The sequence below is a fragment of the Mercenaria mercenaria genome, chromosome 3 (genome assembly GCF_021730395.1).
Source record: "Mercenaria mercenaria strain notata chromosome 3, MADL_Memer_1, whole genome shotgun sequence".
Lineage (NCBI taxonomy): Eukaryota > Metazoa > Mollusca > Bivalvia > Venerida > Veneridae > Mercenaria > Mercenaria mercenaria.
The window spans coordinates 63,890,793-63,912,831 of NC_069363.1; the positions used below are offsets into that span (position 1 = coordinate 63,890,793).

The window sequence follows — 22,039 nt, forward strand, 5'->3', positions numbered from 1 at the left end:
GCTGGTTGACCTCTATACCAGTTTTTTTTTTTTTAAAGATTTGACCTAGTGACCTAGTTTTAGAACACAATGATCCAGTATCAAAACCTTCCAAGATTATATTGGGGCAAATAACTTAAAATCTTACCAAGTTTCATTAAGACTGGGCTAAAACTGTGATGATTAATTGTATTAACAGTAAAATTTATTGATGAAAGATAACAACTGATGATGGACACAGAGGTACACATGTATCCTTACTGGCCAGTTTGAGCACATCTGGAGGTCCCAATTTCCAATATGAATTGCCTCCACATTTTATTTTGTCAGTGATTAGAATAAAACCATACATACATGTTTCATTTATTTACTCATACCTATTAATATGACTCACATTTCAAGTTTCATTTATTACACTTCTGACTTTAAAACTGATTTACAATCACTCGGAACTAAAAATCAGGAAGTAATTTCCAGTAAATGATCTCCTTGTTTAAGTTTTGCCATAGTGTCTGCATACTGGAAATTTTCACTGTTTTCATATTCACACATGTCCAGTGCAACAACACAGCTCTCCTTCACCACACGTTCTTTATCATGCAAATATTCCTCTAAAATCTTCATACACTCGTCTGTGGCTATAGAACCTGAAATATAATGCCAAGACAATATTATTACCTATTGATACCTATGACACAAACTTTTAGGCACTATTTTAAATAAGTCAAGGGCCATAACTTTGTCTCATATGGCTGATTTCCCAGACAAACCAAGGTGCACAACTTAACATGTTATTTGACAATCCTCCATGTTTCATCACTTTAGCTCAAATACTTTTGCAATACCTGCAACATAATTTTATGCAACATATTTTTGACATAGTCAAGGGCCATTACCCAGGTCTGTCTGAGTGAAGTCCAAAACAAAATCCCAGGTGCTCAACTTTAAATACTGAACTAGCGCTGCTTTTGTGAAAAGCGCATGTCTCCCACAATTGCCTAATCATCTGAATAGTAGTATATGAGTCAACCATGCAGCAAGACCTCAACTGCCTTATCAGACTTTCAGTGCTTTGATTATCAAAAAAATGGTTTAAAAGGGCCATACTTCCAAAATGCTCGGGCCGATTTGGCTAATTATCGAACTTGGCCAAGGACTTATTGGCAAACACATTTTGTTCAAGTTTGGTGAAGATCAGATGAGAAATGTTCAACTTAGAGTGTGGACAAGGTTTGTGACAGACACAAAGACACACAGACAGGAGTAAATCAATATGTATCCCACACCACTGTGTGGAGGTAGACATAATAACTGCACTTTCTGAGATACCTAACACATAAACTTTTCATATCCTTTTTTGTATATTTTTACTATTTCATGGGCCATAACTCTGGTCTGGTTGACTGACTTCCCCAAAAAATCTAAAGGTACAAAATTTCAAGTGTGCATGACAAATTAAGATAGATGTACAGACAAGGGTTAATCTATAATGCTCTCCAAAACTTTAGAGGCGGAGCATGGCAGGGGACAAAATTTCAACATAATTTCATAGATTTAATCTATGACTTTATCTATGACAAAAAAATTAGTACATGTATACTCAAAATTCTTTCAAATCACTTCTTATAAGGTTGACATACCTAATGCCTCAGCACACTCGTGTCTAACCATCGGGTTTTCCTGTGGATCTTTCAGATTGTTGGAAAGCTGGTTCACACAAGCATCATGCTGAATCTGACCCAGTACATACGCTATCTCATGCCGGAACAGAGCACTCTTACATTTTAAACCTGTTTATAAAAATAAAATGAGCCACACCATGAGAAATCCAACATACTGCATTTGCGACCAGCATGGATCCAGACCAGCCTGCGCATCCGCGCAGTCTGGTCAGGAACCATGCTGTTCGCTAACGGTTTCTATAATTGCAATGGGCTTTGAAAACGAACAGAATGGATCCTGACCAGACTGTGTGGATGCGCAGGCTGGTCTAGATCCATGCTGGTCGCAAATGCACTGTGTTGGTTTTCTCATGGTACAGCTCAAATTTAAACATACATGCAATTTTTATCCGCTGAAATAACATTACTTTTCTATAGGTCACTGCCATTTCATAAAACTTAGTTTAATAGCCTATCAGCAGTACCTATATCATTTGCAATAAGATGATACAAAATATCATAAAATGTTAACTTGCATATGAACTGCTATGAAGTCTAAATACGAGAGAGTGAATACTGAATGACAATGAAGTATGTAAGATAACTTTGTTTAAGGATATTCACAGCAAGCATTTATTCATTATTCCTAATAAATTTTTTCGTACATCGGAATTATATAGAGAAACTCAAACTTAATATAATAATCAGACAGAGTTAAACTTGCTTAAACCACAAACTGTATTAAGCAGTAAAAAATGTTTAAATGTATTCAAGCAACTCTTTAAACATGCAGCCTATAAAACTACAAACTAAAACTTTCAATGTATTTGCCTGGATATTATGTACAGACTCAACAGTAGCTGTTCATGTTACATTTATGAAAGTCATTTTAAAAGTATGATTAAAAAGACAGCATACTTGTTGCTTCAGTCCATTAGTCTGGGAATCCACACTGACAGTTTTAAACTTTTAGTTTTCTTTCAAAAAATCGACAATATCCGAAATTCAAACGTCAATTTGTGCAGATTAAGAAGTGTGTTTTTAGTAGTTATAGATGGCATGTTTTATGGTAAAAAGGATAAATTATTAATCACTTTTCAGGTTATCTATCAGCGTAATACATACCTTCAGCTAGTGCTATAACTGAATCCTTTGTTCCTAAATTTCGTAGTGAAAACAAGGCTCTATATCGTTCAAACAATTGTAAATTTTCATCTAGCAGCGTCTGTTTAAGAGATTCAACATTGTCTGACTGGCTTGGAGGTGCAGGATCCACAGAGAAATAGGGATTTTCTGACAATGATTCTGTGTTTTTCTCACTGTTTTCTAACCACTTTATTCTGTCTATAGCTATCAAACATGTCTCGGATACCTGTGACAAAATAAAAGTATATTTAAGACATCAACATAATATTACTATACCTCACTTGCATTTACATCATATAAATTTCCAATACCCAAGCTGTTAAAAATTCTAAATGTTACCTTGTAACATCATGATGTTACACTCATATAAATAGGTAGATACTTAGGTCTTAGTTGGGAAAGGGGGATGTCACCCATGTAACATCATGATGTTACACCACTAACAATAGGAAACAAGAGCACCGCAATGCACAGCAATATACACCCAAAGGTATGACTTTTGATCCCTAAGTGTGACCTTGACCTTGAAGTGAGCCATCCAAAACATGCGCTCTGCACAAACTAAATGCCAACCTACACAAAATCTTTAAGCAAGAAAGATCAATTTTCTTAGCTGTAAAGGAATTAATTATGACAAGAAACAATGTACTAACAGAGTTCAGGTTCTTGACCATATCTAATGAAAAGCACTTAAAATAAAACAAGAGCTGTCAGATGACAGCAAGGCTCGACTATTGAACAGCCTTGTCAATTGAAAGAAGTCCAGAACGGGGCATAATTCTGTAAAATTGTAACACAGGGTTATGGAACTTGTACAATGCAAATCAGCTCATGACAATAGACAATAGTGTGAAGTTTCAATTCATTCCCATTAGTGGGTACTGAGATACCAGCTTATACACAAAAACTTAACCAAAAACTGCTAAGTCCAAAAAGGGGCATAATTTTGTAAAAATGCGAAGAAGAGTTATGGAACCTGTGCAGTACATGTCAGACCTGGCATCACAGTAAACAAGTGTGTGAAGTTTCAATTCATTCCCAGTAGTGGGTACTGAGATACCAGTTTACATATAAAACCTTAACCAAAAATTTCTAAGTCAAAAAGGGGCCATAATTTTGCAAAAAAGCAAAATGGAGTTATGGAACCTGTGCAATGTAAGTCAGTTTATCACAGTGAATAAGTGTGTGAAGTTTCAATCCATTCCCATAAGTGGTTACTGAGATACCAGCTTACATACAAAAACTTAACTAAATCGGGACGCTGACGCAGACTCATGGGTAAGTCCAATAGCTATACCTATTCTTTGAATAGTCGAGCTAAAAAAACAGTCTTGCCTAAAAATGTAAACAAATGGGTCTTGAAGCTTTGTATCACTTACATGGCCTAGTTCCTAGTTTTTAAACTTCAAACCTGACCTAGATTTTATAGAGACAAACACACTGACAAAGCCTTATAAAGATCAAGTGGAAAATGTGGCCTCTAGAGTGCTAACATAGTTTTTTCTATGATCTGTCCAAGTGAACTTGTTTGAGACCTCATGTAACCCAGGAATGTAGGACGTTTTGGCCAGCGGACGTTTTGGCCCGGACGTTTCGGCCTAGGATGTTTTGGCCTAGGATGTTTTGGCCAGAGAAATTTTTGGGGCAGGATGTTTTGGCCAAAATTAAATTTTATTTCCATAACATGCAAAATATGGTCTTGAATAATTATTAGAAACGGTGAATATGTAATCTGAGGAAGAAGTTAATAGTGGATCATTTAAATGGAAATTTCATAAAAAAGTATATATTAATATGCGCTTCCAAAACTAAAAATGTGTTTTTTTTTTAAAATCATTAACAGTGTTATGTTTGTTGTAATTGGCAAATATTTTCACACACACATACATATATATATACATGTAAAAAAGATTTTGAAAATTAAATAGCATGAGTTGGTTTTATTATCAGTTTAATTTGTTCAATTATACATTAACATTCTTTAGACTAATCTCCAGGCCATATTTTGCGTGTCAAGAACCACAATTTATTTTTGGCCAAAACGTCCTACCCAGAAAATTTGCCTGGCCAAAACATCCTAGGCCGAAACATCCTAGACCAAAACGTCCAGGCCAAAACGTCCGTGGCCAAAACGTCCGTCCACCAACAACCGTAACCCAGTTCTGAGTGTAGCAAAGTCAAGTTTCACTTGTTTATTTATTTATGAAATAATTCAATTATTATGTTTACATGTATATGTCCTTAAGCCTTCGTATCAGTACTACACAGTTCGTTGCATTATGTCTGTACTCTGTGTTCCATTGTATTGTGTTGTACTCTTGTGTTTGTCTTATTGTGTCCAGTCATGTGTCCATCTATGTAAACCTTTGGACAACTTACTTTAGTTACATTTAAGTGTACTATTCATTTTATCTGGCATTCGTTCTTTAAGTAATAACCGCGAGAGATGTATTTTGTGAAATCTGTGTATTTTCCACATTTGCTATTGTATTACAATTTGTAAAATTGTTTCATATTCCTGTTTTATATTTATAGGTTTTCTAAATGTATGTACTTTACTGGTACATATATGCTGTCCAATAGATGGAAGAAACTATTACATGGTTGCGTTCACTAGTGATGTTCAGATTGTCGCCGACAATCAATTGTTGATCATTTAATGAGCCAAAATTGCCGACATCGATTATGGACCTGCATAATCGATTATTTGACACTTAGGCTAGTTTAAAGCATATTCGGGAGTTACGCATCTTTTGGTGGTATTTCCTCTTTAGGTTCATTCCTTTTCCACTCTTCAAAACAGAGGCAAAGCATACTGTGTTCGATCAAAATAATAATGCAATTAAAGCTATATTCCCCTATACCGCCAGTGTGGAAGTAGTTTGGATTCTACAAGATATGTAAAGGTGTAGCAGCGACAGAAAATTAAAAAATGGGGAGTGCTGTTTGCCGATTATGCAGTAAAGACTGCAAATAATGGTACCCCGCCCACTTTCGTAATGTAGGTTGATTTACTTCATAATTTCAATCAGCTTTGTGCTTCTAGATATTTTTTAATATACAGCTGATGTGTAATTTGATAAACAAGGAATAGTTATAAATAACAAGAGATCACAGAGTGATCTTGGCGCCCACCAATGTGCCATTTTGGAGTGTTCTAAATTTCAAGACTAACTGACTAGCTCAAGGTCAAATTTCATTTCCGTACACAACACTGTGCATGTGGTCCAAATTCGAAAGCTGTAGCTTGAGAAATGTGAAAGTAGGTCACTAGATCAATCTTAAGGTCAAAGTTTAATTTGGTACACAAAACTATGCAAGTGGTCCAAATTTGAAGGCTTAGCTTGAGAAATGTGTAAGTAGGTCACTAGGTCAAAATCAAGGGTCAAATTTCACTTCAGAAAACAAATCTATGCATGTGGTCCAAATCTGAAGCCTGTACCTTCAAAAATGTGAAAGTAGGTCACTAGGTCAATGTCAAGGTCAAAGTTTGTTTCGGTACACAACCCTACGCATGTGGTCTAAATTTGAAGCCTGTAGCTACAGAAATGTGAAAGTAGGTCACTATGTCAATCTTAAAGTCAAAGTTCATTTCGGTACACAAAACTATGCATGTGGTCCAAATTTGAAGGCTGTAGCTTGAGAAATGTGAAAGTAGGTCACTAGGTCAAAATCAAGGTCAAATTTTATTTCAGAATACAGAACTATGCATGTGGTCCAAATCTGAAGCTTGTACCTTCAAAATGTGAAAGTAGGTCACTAGGTCAATGTAAAGGTCAAAGTTTGTTTCGGTACATAGAACCATGTATGTGGTCCAAATTTGAAGGCTGTAGCTTGAGAAATGAGAAAGTAGGTCACTGGGTCAAAATCAAGGTCAAATTTCATTTCGGAACACAAAACTATGCATGTGGTCCAAATTTGAAGACTGTACCTTCAAAAATGTGAAAGTAGGTCACTAGGTCAAAATCAATGTCAAATTTCATTTTGAAACACGGAACTATGCATATGGTCCAAATTTGATACCTGTACCTTCAAAAATGTGAAAGTAGGTCACTAGGTCAAAATCAAGGTCAAAGTTTTTTCAAGTGCACAAAACTATGCATGTGGTCCAAATTTGAAGGCTGTAGCTACAGAAATGTGAAAGTAGGTCACTAGGTCAAAATCAAGGTCAACTCATGTCAAGGTTCATCTTGCCACTCAAAAATATACATGTCCAAATTTGAATGTTGTAGTTATTGACAAGAAGATTTTAAAAGCTTTTCCCTATATAAGTCTATATGAACCATGTGACCCCCGGGGCAGGGCCATATTTGACCCTAGGGGGATAATTCGAAAACAAACTTGGTAGAGAACCACTAAATGATGCTACATTACAAGTATCAAAGCCCTAGGCTTTGTGGTTTGACAAGAAGATTTTCAAAGTTTTTCCCTATATAAGTCTATGTAAACCATATGACCCCCAGGGTGGGGCCATATTTGACCCTAGGGGTATAATTTGAATCATTTTAGTTGAAGACCACTAGATGATGTCACATACAAAATATCAAAGCCCTAGGCCCTGTAGTTTTGGACAAGAGGTTTTTCAAAGTTTTTCTCTATACAAGTCTATATAAACCATGTGACCCCCAGGGTGGGGCCACATTTGACCCCAGAGAAATAATTTGAATCATCTTGGTAGAGGACCACTAGATAATACTTCATACCAAATATCAAAGCCCTAGGCTCTGTGGTTTTGGACAAGAAGGTTTTCAAAGTTTTTCCCTATATAAATCTATGTAAATTATAGAAATAAACAAAGGGCCATAACTCACTCATAAATTGTTGAACCAGTCTGATTTTCAGGGGGACACAACTAGGGTACCAATACATCATTCTGACAAAGTTTGGTCAAAATCCCCCCAGTAGTTTCTGAGAAGATGCGATAACGAGAAATTGTTAACGGACGGACGGACGGACGGAATGACGGACGGACGGACCACGGACGCAGAGTGATTTAAATAGCCCACCATCTGATGATGGTGGGCTAAAAAATTAGAAATAAAAAGATTGAGGGCATTAAGTTTGAACCAATAATTAAATATACAAATAGATGTTTTAGGTCTGACAGCATGGTCAGTTTCTCAGGGACTCCTGATTGTCCCACAGACGTTTGGGTGCAAATCATATAAATATGACACATTATACCTCAATAAATAAAAGATACTTTTTAATTAGCTACACTGATATCTGCATACAAGGGCTAAAACTTCACACACAAATTACATTACTCCTGCTAAATATATGCTAATACAGTAAGTCAAGTGAACTAATGGTTAATAAGTCACAGAAGGTTCAGCGTGAAATTCCGATTATTTTCCGATTAATCGCTCGGAAGGCCTTCCGATATGTCCAATTAATCGATTATCATTATGCTGTCCGATTATCATCACTAGCGTTCACTATAAATCCAAATATACCACTACTACATCACCCAGTTTGAATGGATTTCATACGAGCAAAAAAATTGATCAAGCAGAAAATATGGACTATTGCATGTAAACAGGATTTTGTCTATGATTTGACCTAGTAACCTAGTTTGAAACATCATACAGACTTAAACTTCAAAACTTTCAGATAAAACATACAGACAAAGTTTTATGATGGTCAAGAAGAAAAGGTAGCTTCTAGTGTTAAGTTGTTTTTTTTTATACAATTTGACATAGTGACCTAGACTTTAACCTCAGGTAACAAAGTTTATAATTTGACCTAGATTTCATACAAATATTCTCACAAACTTTTATGAAGATCAGGTAGAAAATGTGGCCTCTAATATGTTAACCAGGTTTTGCTATGATTTGACCTAGTGACCTAGTTTCTGATACCAGGTGATCGAAGTTGAACTTGTCTGAGACTTTACTGCAGGAATTTTTCTGACCAAACATTATACGACTTCTAGTTGCATTTTAAGTAAAACTGCCGATAACAGATGACAGATGACAGATGACGGATGACAGACAATGGGTGCCACAATAAATTTGGGCTCTGGTCCGCTTTAAAGTATTTCCTAATTCAAGATTCTCTGAAAACCAATATTGACTGTGAAAATGAAACTTTAAATTCATCTTTAACCCTTAGCCTGCTAAATTTCTAAAAATGGACTGGTCCAACATTCGCTTTGGGCAATACCATTTATTATTCTAGGGTGTGTTCACTGAAAATTTACTGACTGATTAGCGAACAGTGCAGACCATGATCAGCATGCACGGATGTGCAGGCTGATCTTGGACTGCACTGGTTGCAAATGCAAAACTGCTTGCCGCCTGCAGGCTAAAGGTTAAACCTTGGTCTTTATTTTTCTCTAACTTAATGGTTTTTTTTTTACTTAGTGAAAGTTTAACTGCTCTAGTCAACTAAAAGGGTGTATACTGTGAAATCATTAAATTTCGTGGGCATGAAATTTCGTGGTTTTAGTCAAGATTGCAATTTCGTGGGGATATGAATTCATGGATTTCAACTTTTGATCATAAAATGAATGGGAATTTTACTTGTTCGTTGGGATTAAATTTCGTGGATTGATTCAACCACAAAATCCACGCAAATTAGTCCCCCACGAATATTAATGATTTCACAGTATTTACTATAAATCTGTACATTATATTACCTCTGTTACTGGATCATTTGTGTACTGCTCCAATATAGGTAACACTTCCTTACTTCCAATAGCTCCTAGGGCTTCTCCTGAAACAAACAAGTTTAGACTGCTCATATCTAAAGCCATTTCTATTTGTTTATCAACCTTAACTCTTCTGTATCTTTCATTTGTTGATTTTCAGTCTTAACCATTCTCTCTCACTCATGTTCTTAAAAAAAATGCAAGAGTTAGACCAACAAGTATGGAGATCGCAGATCTACAGATCGCAGTGTCGTGAGTTTGATCCCTAGGTGAGACATAAGTTCCCGTGATGATTTGATGAAAGACATTGTGTCTGACATCATTCGTCCTCCATGGGGAAGGTTGGCAGTTACTTGCAGAGAACAGGTTTGTACTGGTACAAAATCCAGGAACACTGCTGTTACATAACTGAAATACTGTTGAAAAACGGCATTAAACCCAAAACAAACAAACTACATGTTAATGTTTAAAACACAATTATCCATAGAAAATGTGCGTTATAAAAATCCCATCCATTGGACAGGGCAAAGATAGGTAGTTAAACTGATACGGTTCTGGTGAACAGTGGCTATTCTTAACATAATCCTTTGGTGTGTATTGTAACCATGTGTTGAAAAGAATAACTCAACTGTTGAGGATTTCTGCCCCTGGACTATGAACTGTCTTCTTGAATGACATATTTCATGCTGAACAAAAAGATGACGAAGATTATAACAAATTTTAAACTCAAAGTGATTGTTATTTGATTAAGATCAACTTGTTTTATCTATTTGTGCATGTTCCATTCCGCATACATGATTTATTTTGTGTTCTTTTGTTAATCAGTGTCATTTCAAAATAAAATGTAAACAGCTGAGAGAAAGCTGGTATCTCTGTGAACAATTTACATTCAAACTTTATGTGTTTATTAATTAAATCTCGTTTGATATTTCATTTGCAACTTAACTGAAGATATAATTAAAACATCTAGTAAAAGGCAGATTGTACTCTTAGACAATTCCTTATAGTTATACAGGCCAAAGAGCTATAAAAATAAATAGATTCGCAACTTGAAAGGCATATAGAACAAATCTCGCCAACATCACATGGGAACTGAATGAGATTTCGTTTTACCGGTGTATGAAACAGACAGCAGAAGGATAAAAATTTGTGTCATGAGAAACTTTCTATCAGATTATTTGTTTATAATGTTAATGGTGTTTTTTTTTAATGTTGTTAGCATTTTCTACACAGGGAAGAAATGAATTTATGATTGGAAGTCTTAGAAATCAACAGTGGACATACAGCCTCTATCGCATACACAAGGTTTTTCTTTGATTTGACCTAGTGACCTAGTTTTTGAACCCAGATGACCCATTTTCGAACTCGGCCTAGATTTCATCAAGATTATTATTCCAACCAAAATTCATGAAGATCAGTTGAAAAATACAGCCTCTAACGCATACACAAGGTTTTTCTTTGATTTAACCTAGTGACCTAGTTTTTGACCCCAGATGACCTATTTTCGAACTCGGCCTAGATTTCATCAAGGTAATCATTCTGACCAAAATTCATGAAGATCAACTGAAAAATACAGACTCTATCGCATACACAAGGTTTTTCCTTGATTTGACCTAGTGACCTAGTTTTTGACCCCAGATAACCCATTTTCGAACTCGGCCTACATTTCATCAAGGTAATCATTCTGACAAAAACTCATGAAGATCAATTGAAAAATACAGCCTCTATCACATACACAAGGTTTTTCCTTGATTTGACCTAGTGACCTAGTTTTTGACCCCCAGATGACCCATTTTCGAACTCGGCCTAGATTTCATCAAGGTAATCATTCTGACCAAATTCCATGAAGATCAGTTGAAAAATACAGCCTCTATCGCATACACAAGCTAAATGTTGACGGATGACAGCCAACAGACAGACGCTGTACATCGAGTGATCAGAAAAACTCACCTAAAAAATGCAGGTTAACACAGTGATATATGCCTACGCAAGATCATCTCCAGTTGCAATTCTGTGTATTTATACTTCTTTGTACAGGCATGTCTACAAGTAAGGATCTGTACCTATAGAATCAGAATCTACATGTAAGGGTCCCTACCCCTAGACATTTCATTTTAAAATTTGTTCCAATTTTTATTTTACTTCCTAATAGCTTACATACAAAAACTTAACCAAAAACTGCTAAGTCGAACAAGAGCACTGCCTTGCGGGTGCTGACGCTCATCTGATTTTTTTTGTATAATAGAAAAATTGTCCTACCCATGATTTTCTAAGTCCAAAAAGGGCCATAATTCTTGCAAAAAGCAGGATGGAGTTATGTTTCTTGATGTACATAGTCAGCTTATGATGGTGAACAACTGTTGCAAGTTTCAAAGCAATAGCTTGAATAGTTTAGGAGAAAAGCTGACCTAAACATAAAACTTATCCAATAAATCTGATATTTTCTACATTGTAAGTCCAAAAAGGGCCATAAGTCTTGCAAAAAGCAGGACAAAGTTATGTTTCTTGCTGTACATGGTCAGCTTATGATGGTGAACAAGTGTTGCAAGTTTTAAAGCAATAGCTTTGACAGTTTAGGAGAAAAGCTGACCTAAACATAAAACTTAATCAAGAAAACTGATTTTCTAACTTATCTAAGTCCAAAAGGGGCAATAATTCTTGCAAAAAGCAGGATGGAGTTATGTTTCTTGATGTACAGGGTCAGCTTATGATGGTGAACAAGTGTTGCAAGTTTCAAAGCAACAGCTTTGAAAGTTTAGGAGAAAAGTTGACCTAATCATAAAACTTAACCAAGAAATCTGATATTTTCTAAGTCCAAAAGGGGCCATAAATCTTGCAAAAAGCAGGATGGAGTTATGTTTCTTTCTGTACAGGGTCAGCTTATGATGGTGAACAAGTGTTGCAAGTTTCAAAGCAATAGCTTTGATAGTTTATGAGAAAAGCTGACCTAAACATAAAACTTAACCAGGCAACGCCGAGGCCGATCAAGTTATGACAATAACTAATCTTTTTTTTTCCAAAAATCAGATAAGCTAAAAAGGGGCATAATTTTGAAAAAATGCAAAGTAGTGTTATGGGACATACACAGTGCATGTCAGATCATGACAGTGAACAAGTGTGTGAAGTTTCAATCCATTCCAATCAGTGGGTACTGAGATACCAGCTTACAGACAAAACCTTAACCAAGAATTTCTAAGTTGAAAAAGGGGCATAATTTTGTAAAAAAGCAAAATAGAGTTATGGAACATTGTGCAATGTAGGTCAGTTTATCACAGTGAGTAAGTGTGTGAAGTTTCAATCCATTCCCATTAGTGGGTACTGAGATACCAGCTTACATACAAAATCTAAACCAAGAATTTCTAAGTCGAAAAAGGGGCATAATTTTGTAAAGAAGCAAAATAGAGTTATGGAACTTGTGCAATGTAGGTCAGTTTATCACAGTGAATAAGTGTGTGAAGTTTCAATACATTCCCACAAGTGGTTACTGAGATACCAGCTTACAAACAAAAACTTAACTAAATCGGGACGCCGACGCATGGGTGAGTGACCCTTTAAATCAAAGTACACACTCCATGGCCAAGTCTTGGAAACAGTTCCTGATGCAAAGTACCTTGGGGTCACTATATCCTCAGATCTAAATTGGAATAAACACATCAATTTAGTCACGTCCAAAGCTACCCGAACACTAAACTTCATTAAACGAAACATCCCATGCAAGAACCCAAAAGTTCGAGAAGTAGCTTATAAATCACTAGTCAGGCCACAGCTAGAATATGCTAGCTGTGTTTGGAACCCTTATACCCAACAAAACATCCACCAGATCGAAATGATTCAGCGGAGGGCAGCGCGATGGGTAAATCATGACTACTCCCCTTACAGCAGTGTCACAAACATGCGTACCATTGAAGATAGGAGATCTGATTCACGCCTCCTTATGTTCTACAAGATAGTGAATGGTTTGGTTGCTGTGCCACTCCCCCCAATGTCAGCCCCCCATCCTGTCTAACAAGACATATGCATCCCCACTCCTATACTCAGATCCTCACTCCCTGTAATTACTATAAGTACTCTTTCTTCCCAGCCACCATAGTACTTCGGAATGCCCTTCCAGTACAACTTGTGCAAGCCCCCACCCTGAATCAGTTTAAACAGGGTGTGACCAAACTTGTAAACAATGCTTAACATGATAGACCTGTTTTTAAACTGCTTTTATCTGTAAATCCTTCTTGTTTTTAACGCTATCAACTGTATTTATACTACAATACACACTGTGTATTACTTTTATCCTCCTATCCAATCTATACTTTTAACTTCTTGTATGCTGCTTTCTCCTTGATTCGAGCCTCTTAAATCTTTTAGAGGTGTGCAAATTTTTGTAAACCTGTTCAATTAAATAATTTTTGTTTTTTGTTACAAAAATATTTGCATTTTACAATGGGCAATAAGAATTACAATGTTATCATCTTTTATATGTACTTTTTTGCATGAGACTGAAGGAGGTGAAACTCTACATCATTTTAAAACTTTCTCATCGATTCGAGCCCTCTGTTTGGAAGGTCATTAAATGTTTATGTTTGCATATTCTATTTCCATAAAGCAAATTTCTATCAAGTTTGACTTCTTGTTCACTCGTTACAACAGTCGAAATATGCTCAGGGTGCTTTTAATTTGAAATTTGGGCTCACAATATTACCCACTATGTAATTTCCTTTTGAAATAAGTAATTTTAGATGCAAAAATTTAAAATAGGTATTTCATCAATTTTTCAGTGGTTTTATGACTAATATTTTCCAAGGAATTTTAAAATGTAAATGACACACGTTTCTGATGGAAGAACATGCTACATGAGCATGAATTTTACTAAAACACAAGGGCTCGAATCGATGAGAAAGCTCGAATTGACGAGAAACAGGCATACAGGCGCGCAGCTGCACATAATACTCGCAGAGAGGAGCGCTGCAGTATAAATAGATAGATATATAGATAGTCCAATACTAGCTCTACTATTCTTTAAATAGTCAAGCTAATAACAGTAATATCCGAATATGATTACATCCATTTACTATACAACTGAGATACCAGCTTACTTATAAAACCTTAACCAAATCGGGACGCCGATGCCAATGCTTAGGTGAGTCAAATAACTCTACTATTCTTTGAATAGTCAAGCTAATAACAGTAATATCCGAATATGATTACATCCATTTACTATACAACTGAGATACCAGCTTACTTACAAAACCTTAACCAAATCGGGACGCCGATGCCAATGCATAGGTGAAGCTAATAACAGTAATATCCGAATATGATTACATCCATTTATTATACAACTTTCATTTATACCTGCTTCGTGTCTGACCATTGCTTCCTGTGATTTGTCCTCCAGGACCTTAACCAACATTGGAATTGCATATGGATCTTGCATCTGCCCTAAACAATACGCGAGTTCATGTTTAAGCAGTGCAGATTCATCTTGGAACGATTGCGCAATCAAGTCTATGGCATCGTGTCCACCGAGGTTTTTTAAGGAGAACAGCGCCCTAAAGCGTTCTTTCAATGGCTGAGATGAATCATTCAAGACTCTGCCTATCTCCTTCTTGTCCACTGATGTCATTTTACTCTTCGAAGCTGAAATAAGCTATAAATTATATAATAGAAGATTTTTTTGTTTACAACATGCTTCCTGATCATGTAAAACCCGTCTATGAAACGCTCAGTATCTGTACACAACAATGGTATAGAACTACAAGTATTATTTACCTCTAGTTGAAATGTACATAGAGAATTTCTCGGTTAATATTCTCGGTTAACATATACACCAACGACGATTCCACTTATTCCAGTATTTCCAAAATGCAATCAAAAATAAAGGGTAAGGGTAGATTTCCCTCAAGCGTAGACTAGAGCACCCAATGCAAAACATAGCCATACATAGCAAAGTAGTTCAACAATTTGATTAACAAGAAGAAACTGAAGGGGAAACTAAAGCAGATGGGTTGCTTCGGAAATCCAACGATAAGTACAGTTTAATATAAAAATGGGTAAGGGGTAGATAAAAATGTCGGGGTACGTGCTGGGAAAGTGGAAAGTACAAAAAAAGAAAATTCAGTAGAGAAGCCACACTCCAAAAATGCTGTCTCCCAATATGTAATTCTGTCATATATCAACAGTAACTGCATTTTGCAGACAGACTGCAGTTGAATTTTGCAGACAAGTAGAAATAAAGCATAGCCTGTTTATATACTGTACATTATATATGTAGAATATAAAATATCAGTTGATAAATTGATATAATATAATAAATCCCACAACATTAACTTAATTTTGCCGACAGACTGTAGTTGAATTTTGCAGACAAGTAAGAGTAAAGAATAAGCTTTTGTAATACTCTGCAACAACGCAGTCTGGTCAGGATCCATGTTGTTCGCTAACGGTTTCACTAATTGCAATAGGCTTTGAAAGCGAACAGCATGGATCCTGACCAGACTGCGAGGATGCACAGGCTGGTCTGGATCCATGCAAGTCACAAATGCACTATGTTGGTTTTCTCATGGCGCGGCTCATATATCAACAGCAACTGCATTTTGCAGATATATTTCAGCTGAATTTTGCAGACAAGTAGGAATAAAGCATAAACTTATTTAATCGAGATATTATCATAACGGTTTTTGTAGTGATCTTAATTTTTTTGTAGGTTGTTGTCATTGTTATTGGTGCAAACGATATTGGGAGGAAGACTCCATCAGAAATTGTAGCAGATATTCAACATCTCTGTGAGACTATTCATCTACACACACCAAGGTAAATATTGCATACTATAGTACCTAATAATATACGTAATAATGTCAGGTCATTAATTTAATATTTCAGAATTTTTATATAATTGCAACAATTTTTAACAATGTTTATCTTATGTTTATGATGACGAGAATCAGAATGACGAATATTTGAGAATGATAAAATATTATATCCTATATGATTAATATGATTATGCCAGATGATGATAGTTTAATAATAAACATGATAAGATAGTAAATTGAGACGAGAATCATCTACCAGCAGATGCTATCATATTTTGGCAGCCATGATGGCAAAAGGAATGCCAATACCAGAGGATAAAAAGGTGTATAACTTAACACAACTGCGTAAAAATTGCCGCCCAAAACAACAGAAAAAATGTGGAACAAAAAAGGGAAGAAAGGGTGATACAGACTTTGAGACAACAATAATTCCTGCGCCAGATTCAGTTATGAAATCAGTAAATAAAAGTGACTTAAATGAAACACCAATGAATTCGAAACATGCCGACACAATGAAACACAACACAAATGTAAAAAAGGCATTGTTTGATGATTCAGTGCCCAGCACTCCAAAGTCTGTTGTGAACAGTACACCAAAAACACCTAAATCAATTCTGAAAAATACTAACATTCCAAAATCCAGTGACAGGAAGCGAAAACTACATTTTAAGAAAGAAGACAGTATATTAAGATACCAAAATTAGACGCTGACCTATCCATTATTAATGAGAACAATGATTTAGTTGAGTTAGAATCTAGTCGCGACGAAAGCACTGAATTACAAGAAACATCAACATGGTGGATTGAAGACCTACAGCTTACATTGGAGGATAAATCCGCTATTACAGAAGGGGGCAAATTAAATTCACATCATATGGAAGCAGTGAACAAACTTCTTAGAAAACAAGTGGGAAATTCTGGTAATGGTTTACAATTAACTGAAAAAGTGCCGGTATTTAGTGACAAAGAAAATCGCTGGAAGACTAAATTCCCCCTTGATCCAGTAAAACAATCACCAGCATGTCAAATTCATCACACCCATAAAGATCACTGGGTTGTTTCTATGTTTCACAACAATAAAGTGTATTTGTTGGACAGTTAAGGTAATGATAGAAATGTTGACAGAATTATACCTGATGGACTGAAAATACAAATGTGTCAAATCTATGGTAGAGATGAAACATTACCAACTTTTAGTAACATCTCTAAACCGATAAAGCGGGGCAGATCTACCTATCATAAAAATCAATAAAACCAATAATCCAATACCATCGCTACCGGACGCATTCGTTGATTTCCGTACTAATCGTTGTTGTTGTAGTAACACGGTGGCAAAAATCGATAATTAACAGCTTTGGTCATTATCTGATGCATTTACAGGCGGGCGGAACAAATCGAAAAATTATATAATACTTTATAAATTGTCAAATAAAAGTAATATTTAAGAATATGAATATGTTATCTGAAATATTTAGAAATCGTTACATTTTATACATCGAACACATAGATTTACTTTCTTTTTAATACATGAAACATCATGCTAACATATATCTATTTACAGAAAAGAAACATTTACGCACAAGAAACTGTCTGTAAATAAAATAAATATTCATGAATATGAACATGTTATCTAAAATATTTAAAAAGCGTATATACTTCCTCTATACGCGCTTTCTTTCACATATTATGAACATTAGAGTATGAGCTTTTGTTTCTAAAATATTTTCAAAATTCTAAATCACTAACGCTTTTCGATTTGTATCGTAAAAGGTAGTAAAACAGCAAATTCTCATGTATTTCCGTAACATAAAGTTTGTCAGTAATTAAGTTTTGAAGCCTTCATAAGAAATATAGCTTTTTTTCAAGATATCTAAAAAGTATTTTTGTTGTCGAACGATTTGGAGACCAGTCGCTTTAAAGAAAAAGAAGTATAGAAATAAGACTTATACCTTTAAAAGGAAATACTTAACCCTTACCATTCTGGACACGATTGGTTCTTCCTTTGCGATCGGTGTAGATCATGATCAGTCTGCACGGATGCGCAGACTGGTAATCATCTGCACTGTCTGCCATTCAGCCAGTAACTTTTTGGTATGCACCCTTTTCATAGTACTGTCCAAATTGAAAGACTGACAAGTTTATTATTGTAATTTAGCATGGTAAGGATTATATATGCATCTTATATCGTGCCTAAATAGAAATATCATATTTGCGTGACTTGAATAGGTACTGCTGACAAATACTACTACCATAGTATACTTTAACTATAAATATATCGTTACAGAAAAAAATCAACATTAAATAACAATAACTTAATCAATATCTCAATTTTAGAATAGCAGACTTAACTAAATTATAATTTTAGAATAAATAAGTTTTTTCGTGAAATTTGGGCCAAGATCTTTACTCAGTAAATGTTTACGGAACAACTCTATTAACGACGTGAATTCTAAATTTGTACTCTCATACGATTCATGAAATAAGTGTAAAAATCGTAAAAACAAAGTTCCTGAAAGAAAAGGAAAAGACTATATAAAGACAGAAGAAAGTGAAATAAATATATTAAAACGCAAAAACCATAAAACCATAAAAATACCTACCACTTGTAGTAAGTGGGGTAACATATTTTTTATGACCCGGCTTGAAACAACACTGAACGGATACTGTTAACCCCTAGGCAATATTGTAATACACAATAAAAGTCAAAGGGTAATTTTAAGATATTTGTTACAATTAAATTATTTTATGCTTGATGTGATTGTGTGCAATCTTGGGACTAAAACAAATAATAGATATCGCAATTTTTTAAACGAATGACTTAAGAATGTACCAAAAACATGCATTAATTTAAGAATACAGAATAATATATACAAAGGAGATTCGGAAAGAAGCAGAATTATCAGTTCATCAAGGCTATCTTTCAAATTAAAGTTTGGTCATATTATGAATAATAGAAAATGTTTTTTTTTTTTGTTTCAAAATTATTTTAAGAAATCCCATATGAAGAAAAAAAAGATGACCGCGTTGGAGATCGGACCCGGACCGCCGCAGCAATAAAAAAGTCACAAGCGGCAAAAAATAATATAGGTGATATAGGTATCTGGAAATTAATTATCGCTATATTTCTTAAGAATGCTTTGAAACTCAATTACTGACAGACTATATTTTACGGAAACACATGAGAATTTGTTGCTTTAAGTATCTTTTTTTGCGATGAAAATTAAAAGCATTTGTATATTTTATAAATGCGAATGAACACTTAATCCTCCATAGCGTTATTTTAAACGACAGCAGATCTAGGTTTCGGCGTTTCTGAGTTAAACAATTAATTTGTTTTAATTTGTCTTATTACAATCTCAGTTTTTTTGTCAATGTGAAGTTGCCTACAATTCATAGGCTTTGAGCTATAACAACTTGAACCGACAAAGTCAGGCTAGCAGACGACAATATTTTCCGTAACAGCTTCCGAGTACTTACGGATAACGGCGGAAAACGCCGGATTTTTAAAGAAATGTTCACTGTACACACTAAAATGCAAAAAAGGACCAAACAAACCATTATCAAATTTAAAACAAATTACACATAACGAAAACTGAATAATTTTTCTACATTTTTAGGGGTATCGAATTTTTGATTATTTGCGGAAAATATCTCATTTTATCTGTTATATTTGAAAAAGTCATTTTTTTTAACCCGTTTCCTACAGAGTCTATATGAACTGAGGTGGGTCTATTTAAAGTAAAAAAGGACCAACCAAATATTAAAATATTTTTTAAAATAAATATTCATAATATCCGGAATAAATTAAACTTTAATTTGTGGGGTATCGAATTTTTGATTTCCAAATAAAACTTTTTTTATTTAAGTTTAAGTGATTTTTTCCTTCTTTGTTCATATAGGCAAATTTATCGATTTTCCGATAGATCGATGTTACTAAAAGTTGGTAATGAGTCCTTACATATTAATTTACCTAGTGTAATGAAACAAACAAATTCTGTTGATTGTGTTTTTTTGCAGTAGCATTTGCTACATCTTATTGTCTAAGAAAATCTCTTTGTTTTGATCTAATCTTCGATATAACTATGTTCCGAAGACATTTGATACAGTGTTTTGAAAAGAAACAAATGACAGAATTTCCTTTGACAAAAAAGACATTAAGTATTCGGCGGAGAAAAAATTTAAGAGTAGTAGATGTAGAACAATACTGCATTTGTAATATGCCAGCATGTATTGCTGATATGGTCCAATGTGATCAATGTCTATGTTGGTATCATAAGTTTTGTGTAAATGCACCATCAGACATTTCAAGACTTGATCAAGACTTTAACTGTGGGTTATGTTAAGAAAGTTACGTATGTGATATTATGTTATGTATATCTGAATAATGATTTCTTCATGTAGAATTATGTTTTTTTGTATGACTGTCATATAAATATATAAATATTATTATGCTTGTTAATTTATCCTATTGTTTAAAAAAGATGACATCAGAGTAAAAGAAACCAGAAACATTTTCTTTTCTTGTCTTATTTGAATATACATTTGTATGTCAAAGTGTTAGTAACTCACTTATATGGCCTTATACCCTTATAGTATTTATTACTAATTTCAGCTATTAGTAATAATAAAATTTAAATGAGAATTATGGTTATAAAGTATTCAAAAATTATTTACAACAGTTACTACTGAGAAAAACTATTAATTAATAAATAATTAATTAAATAAATAAATAAATGAACAAAAATAATGATGATAATTATTATCAGAATTCCCTTTGACAAAAAAGACATTAAGTATTCAGCGGAGAAAAAATTTAAGAGTAGTAGATGTAGAACAATACTGCATTTGTAATATGCCAGCATGTATTGCTGATATGGTCCAATGTGATCAATGTCTATGTTGGTATCATAAGTTTTGTGTAAATGCACCATCAGACATTTCAAGACTTGATCAAGACTTTAACTGTGGGTTATGTTAAGAAAGTTATGTATGTGATATTATGTTATGTATATCTGAATAATGATTTCTTCATGTAGAATTATGTTTTTTGTATGACTGTCATATAAATATATAAATATTATTATGCTTGTTAATTTATCCTATTGTTTAAAAAAGATGACATCAGAGTAAAAGAAACCAGAAACATTTTCTTTTCTTGTCTTATTTGAATATACATTTGTATGTCAAAGTGTTAGTAACTCACTTATATGGCCTTATACCCTTATAGTATTTATTACTAATTTCAGCTATTAGTAATAATAAAATTTAAATGAGAATTATGGTTATAAAGTATTCAAAAATTATTTACAACAGTTACTACTGAGAAAAACTATTAATTAATAAATAATTAATTAAATAAATAAATAAATGAACAAAACTAATGATGATAATTATAATAATTACTACTATTATTAGATTTTTATCATTATTATCTCATATTATTATTTTTAATTGTAACTACTGTAATAATTTTAATATTTTATAAACCATAATTCTCATTTAAATCTTGGTCTTTAAATATAATACAAAATCAGTGACATAATAAAACCATAATCAGTTCACTCAACCATCCCTTATAACATTCACATCTTTTGTTCTTTATATATAGTGTCTGCAAAATCCAATACCCTTCTTTACCTATGTTGTCTGCAAAATCCTTCTTAGTGTATAGTGTCTGCAGATCTTGTCTGCAAAGTATACTGTCCCGCAATATTCAAAGAAACATTTTTCAAAATGGCGGATATCCTAAAAAAACGCTCGTACATCCTTAAGAACATAAGGCTAGTAATGCTTTTTTAAGT

The 22,039-nt window shown here is 34.2% G+C and overlaps 1 protein-coding gene across 1 annotated transcript; it reads right to left on the reverse strand.

The window, feature by feature from the left end:
• Positions 1 to 328: 328 nt before the first annotated feature.
• On the reverse strand, positions 329 to 15,147 carry LOC123524530 (deoxyhypusine hydroxylase-like). The gene is made up of 5 exons (XM_045302786.2): positions 14,782 to 15,147; positions 9,427 to 9,503; positions 2,766 to 3,012; positions 1,620 to 1,769; positions 329 to 626 (listed from the first exon to the last, which is right to left on the reverse strand). The coding sequence occupies exons 1-5, from the start codon at positions 15,050 to 15,052 to the stop codon at positions 439 to 441; spliced, it is 933 nt and encodes a 310-aa protein (XP_045158721.2). The 5' UTR covers positions 15,053 to 15,147; the 3' UTR covers positions 329 to 438.
• Between the last annotated feature and the right edge of the window lie 6,892 nt (positions 15,148 to 22,039).

Coding starts and splice junctions, on each gene's coding strand:
- LOC123524530 (XM_045302786.2), bottom strand. CDS start 15,052: ATGACATCAGTGGACAAGAAGGAGATAGGCAGAGTCTTGAATGATTCA. Junction 9,504..14,781: donor AATGGTCAGACACGAAGCAG/GTATAAATGAAA, acceptor TGTTTGTTTCAG/GAGAAGCCCTAGGAGCTATT. Junction 627..1,619: donor CGAGTGTGCTGAGGCATTAG/GTATGTCAACCT, acceptor ATTATATTTCAG/GTTCTATAGCCACAGACGAG.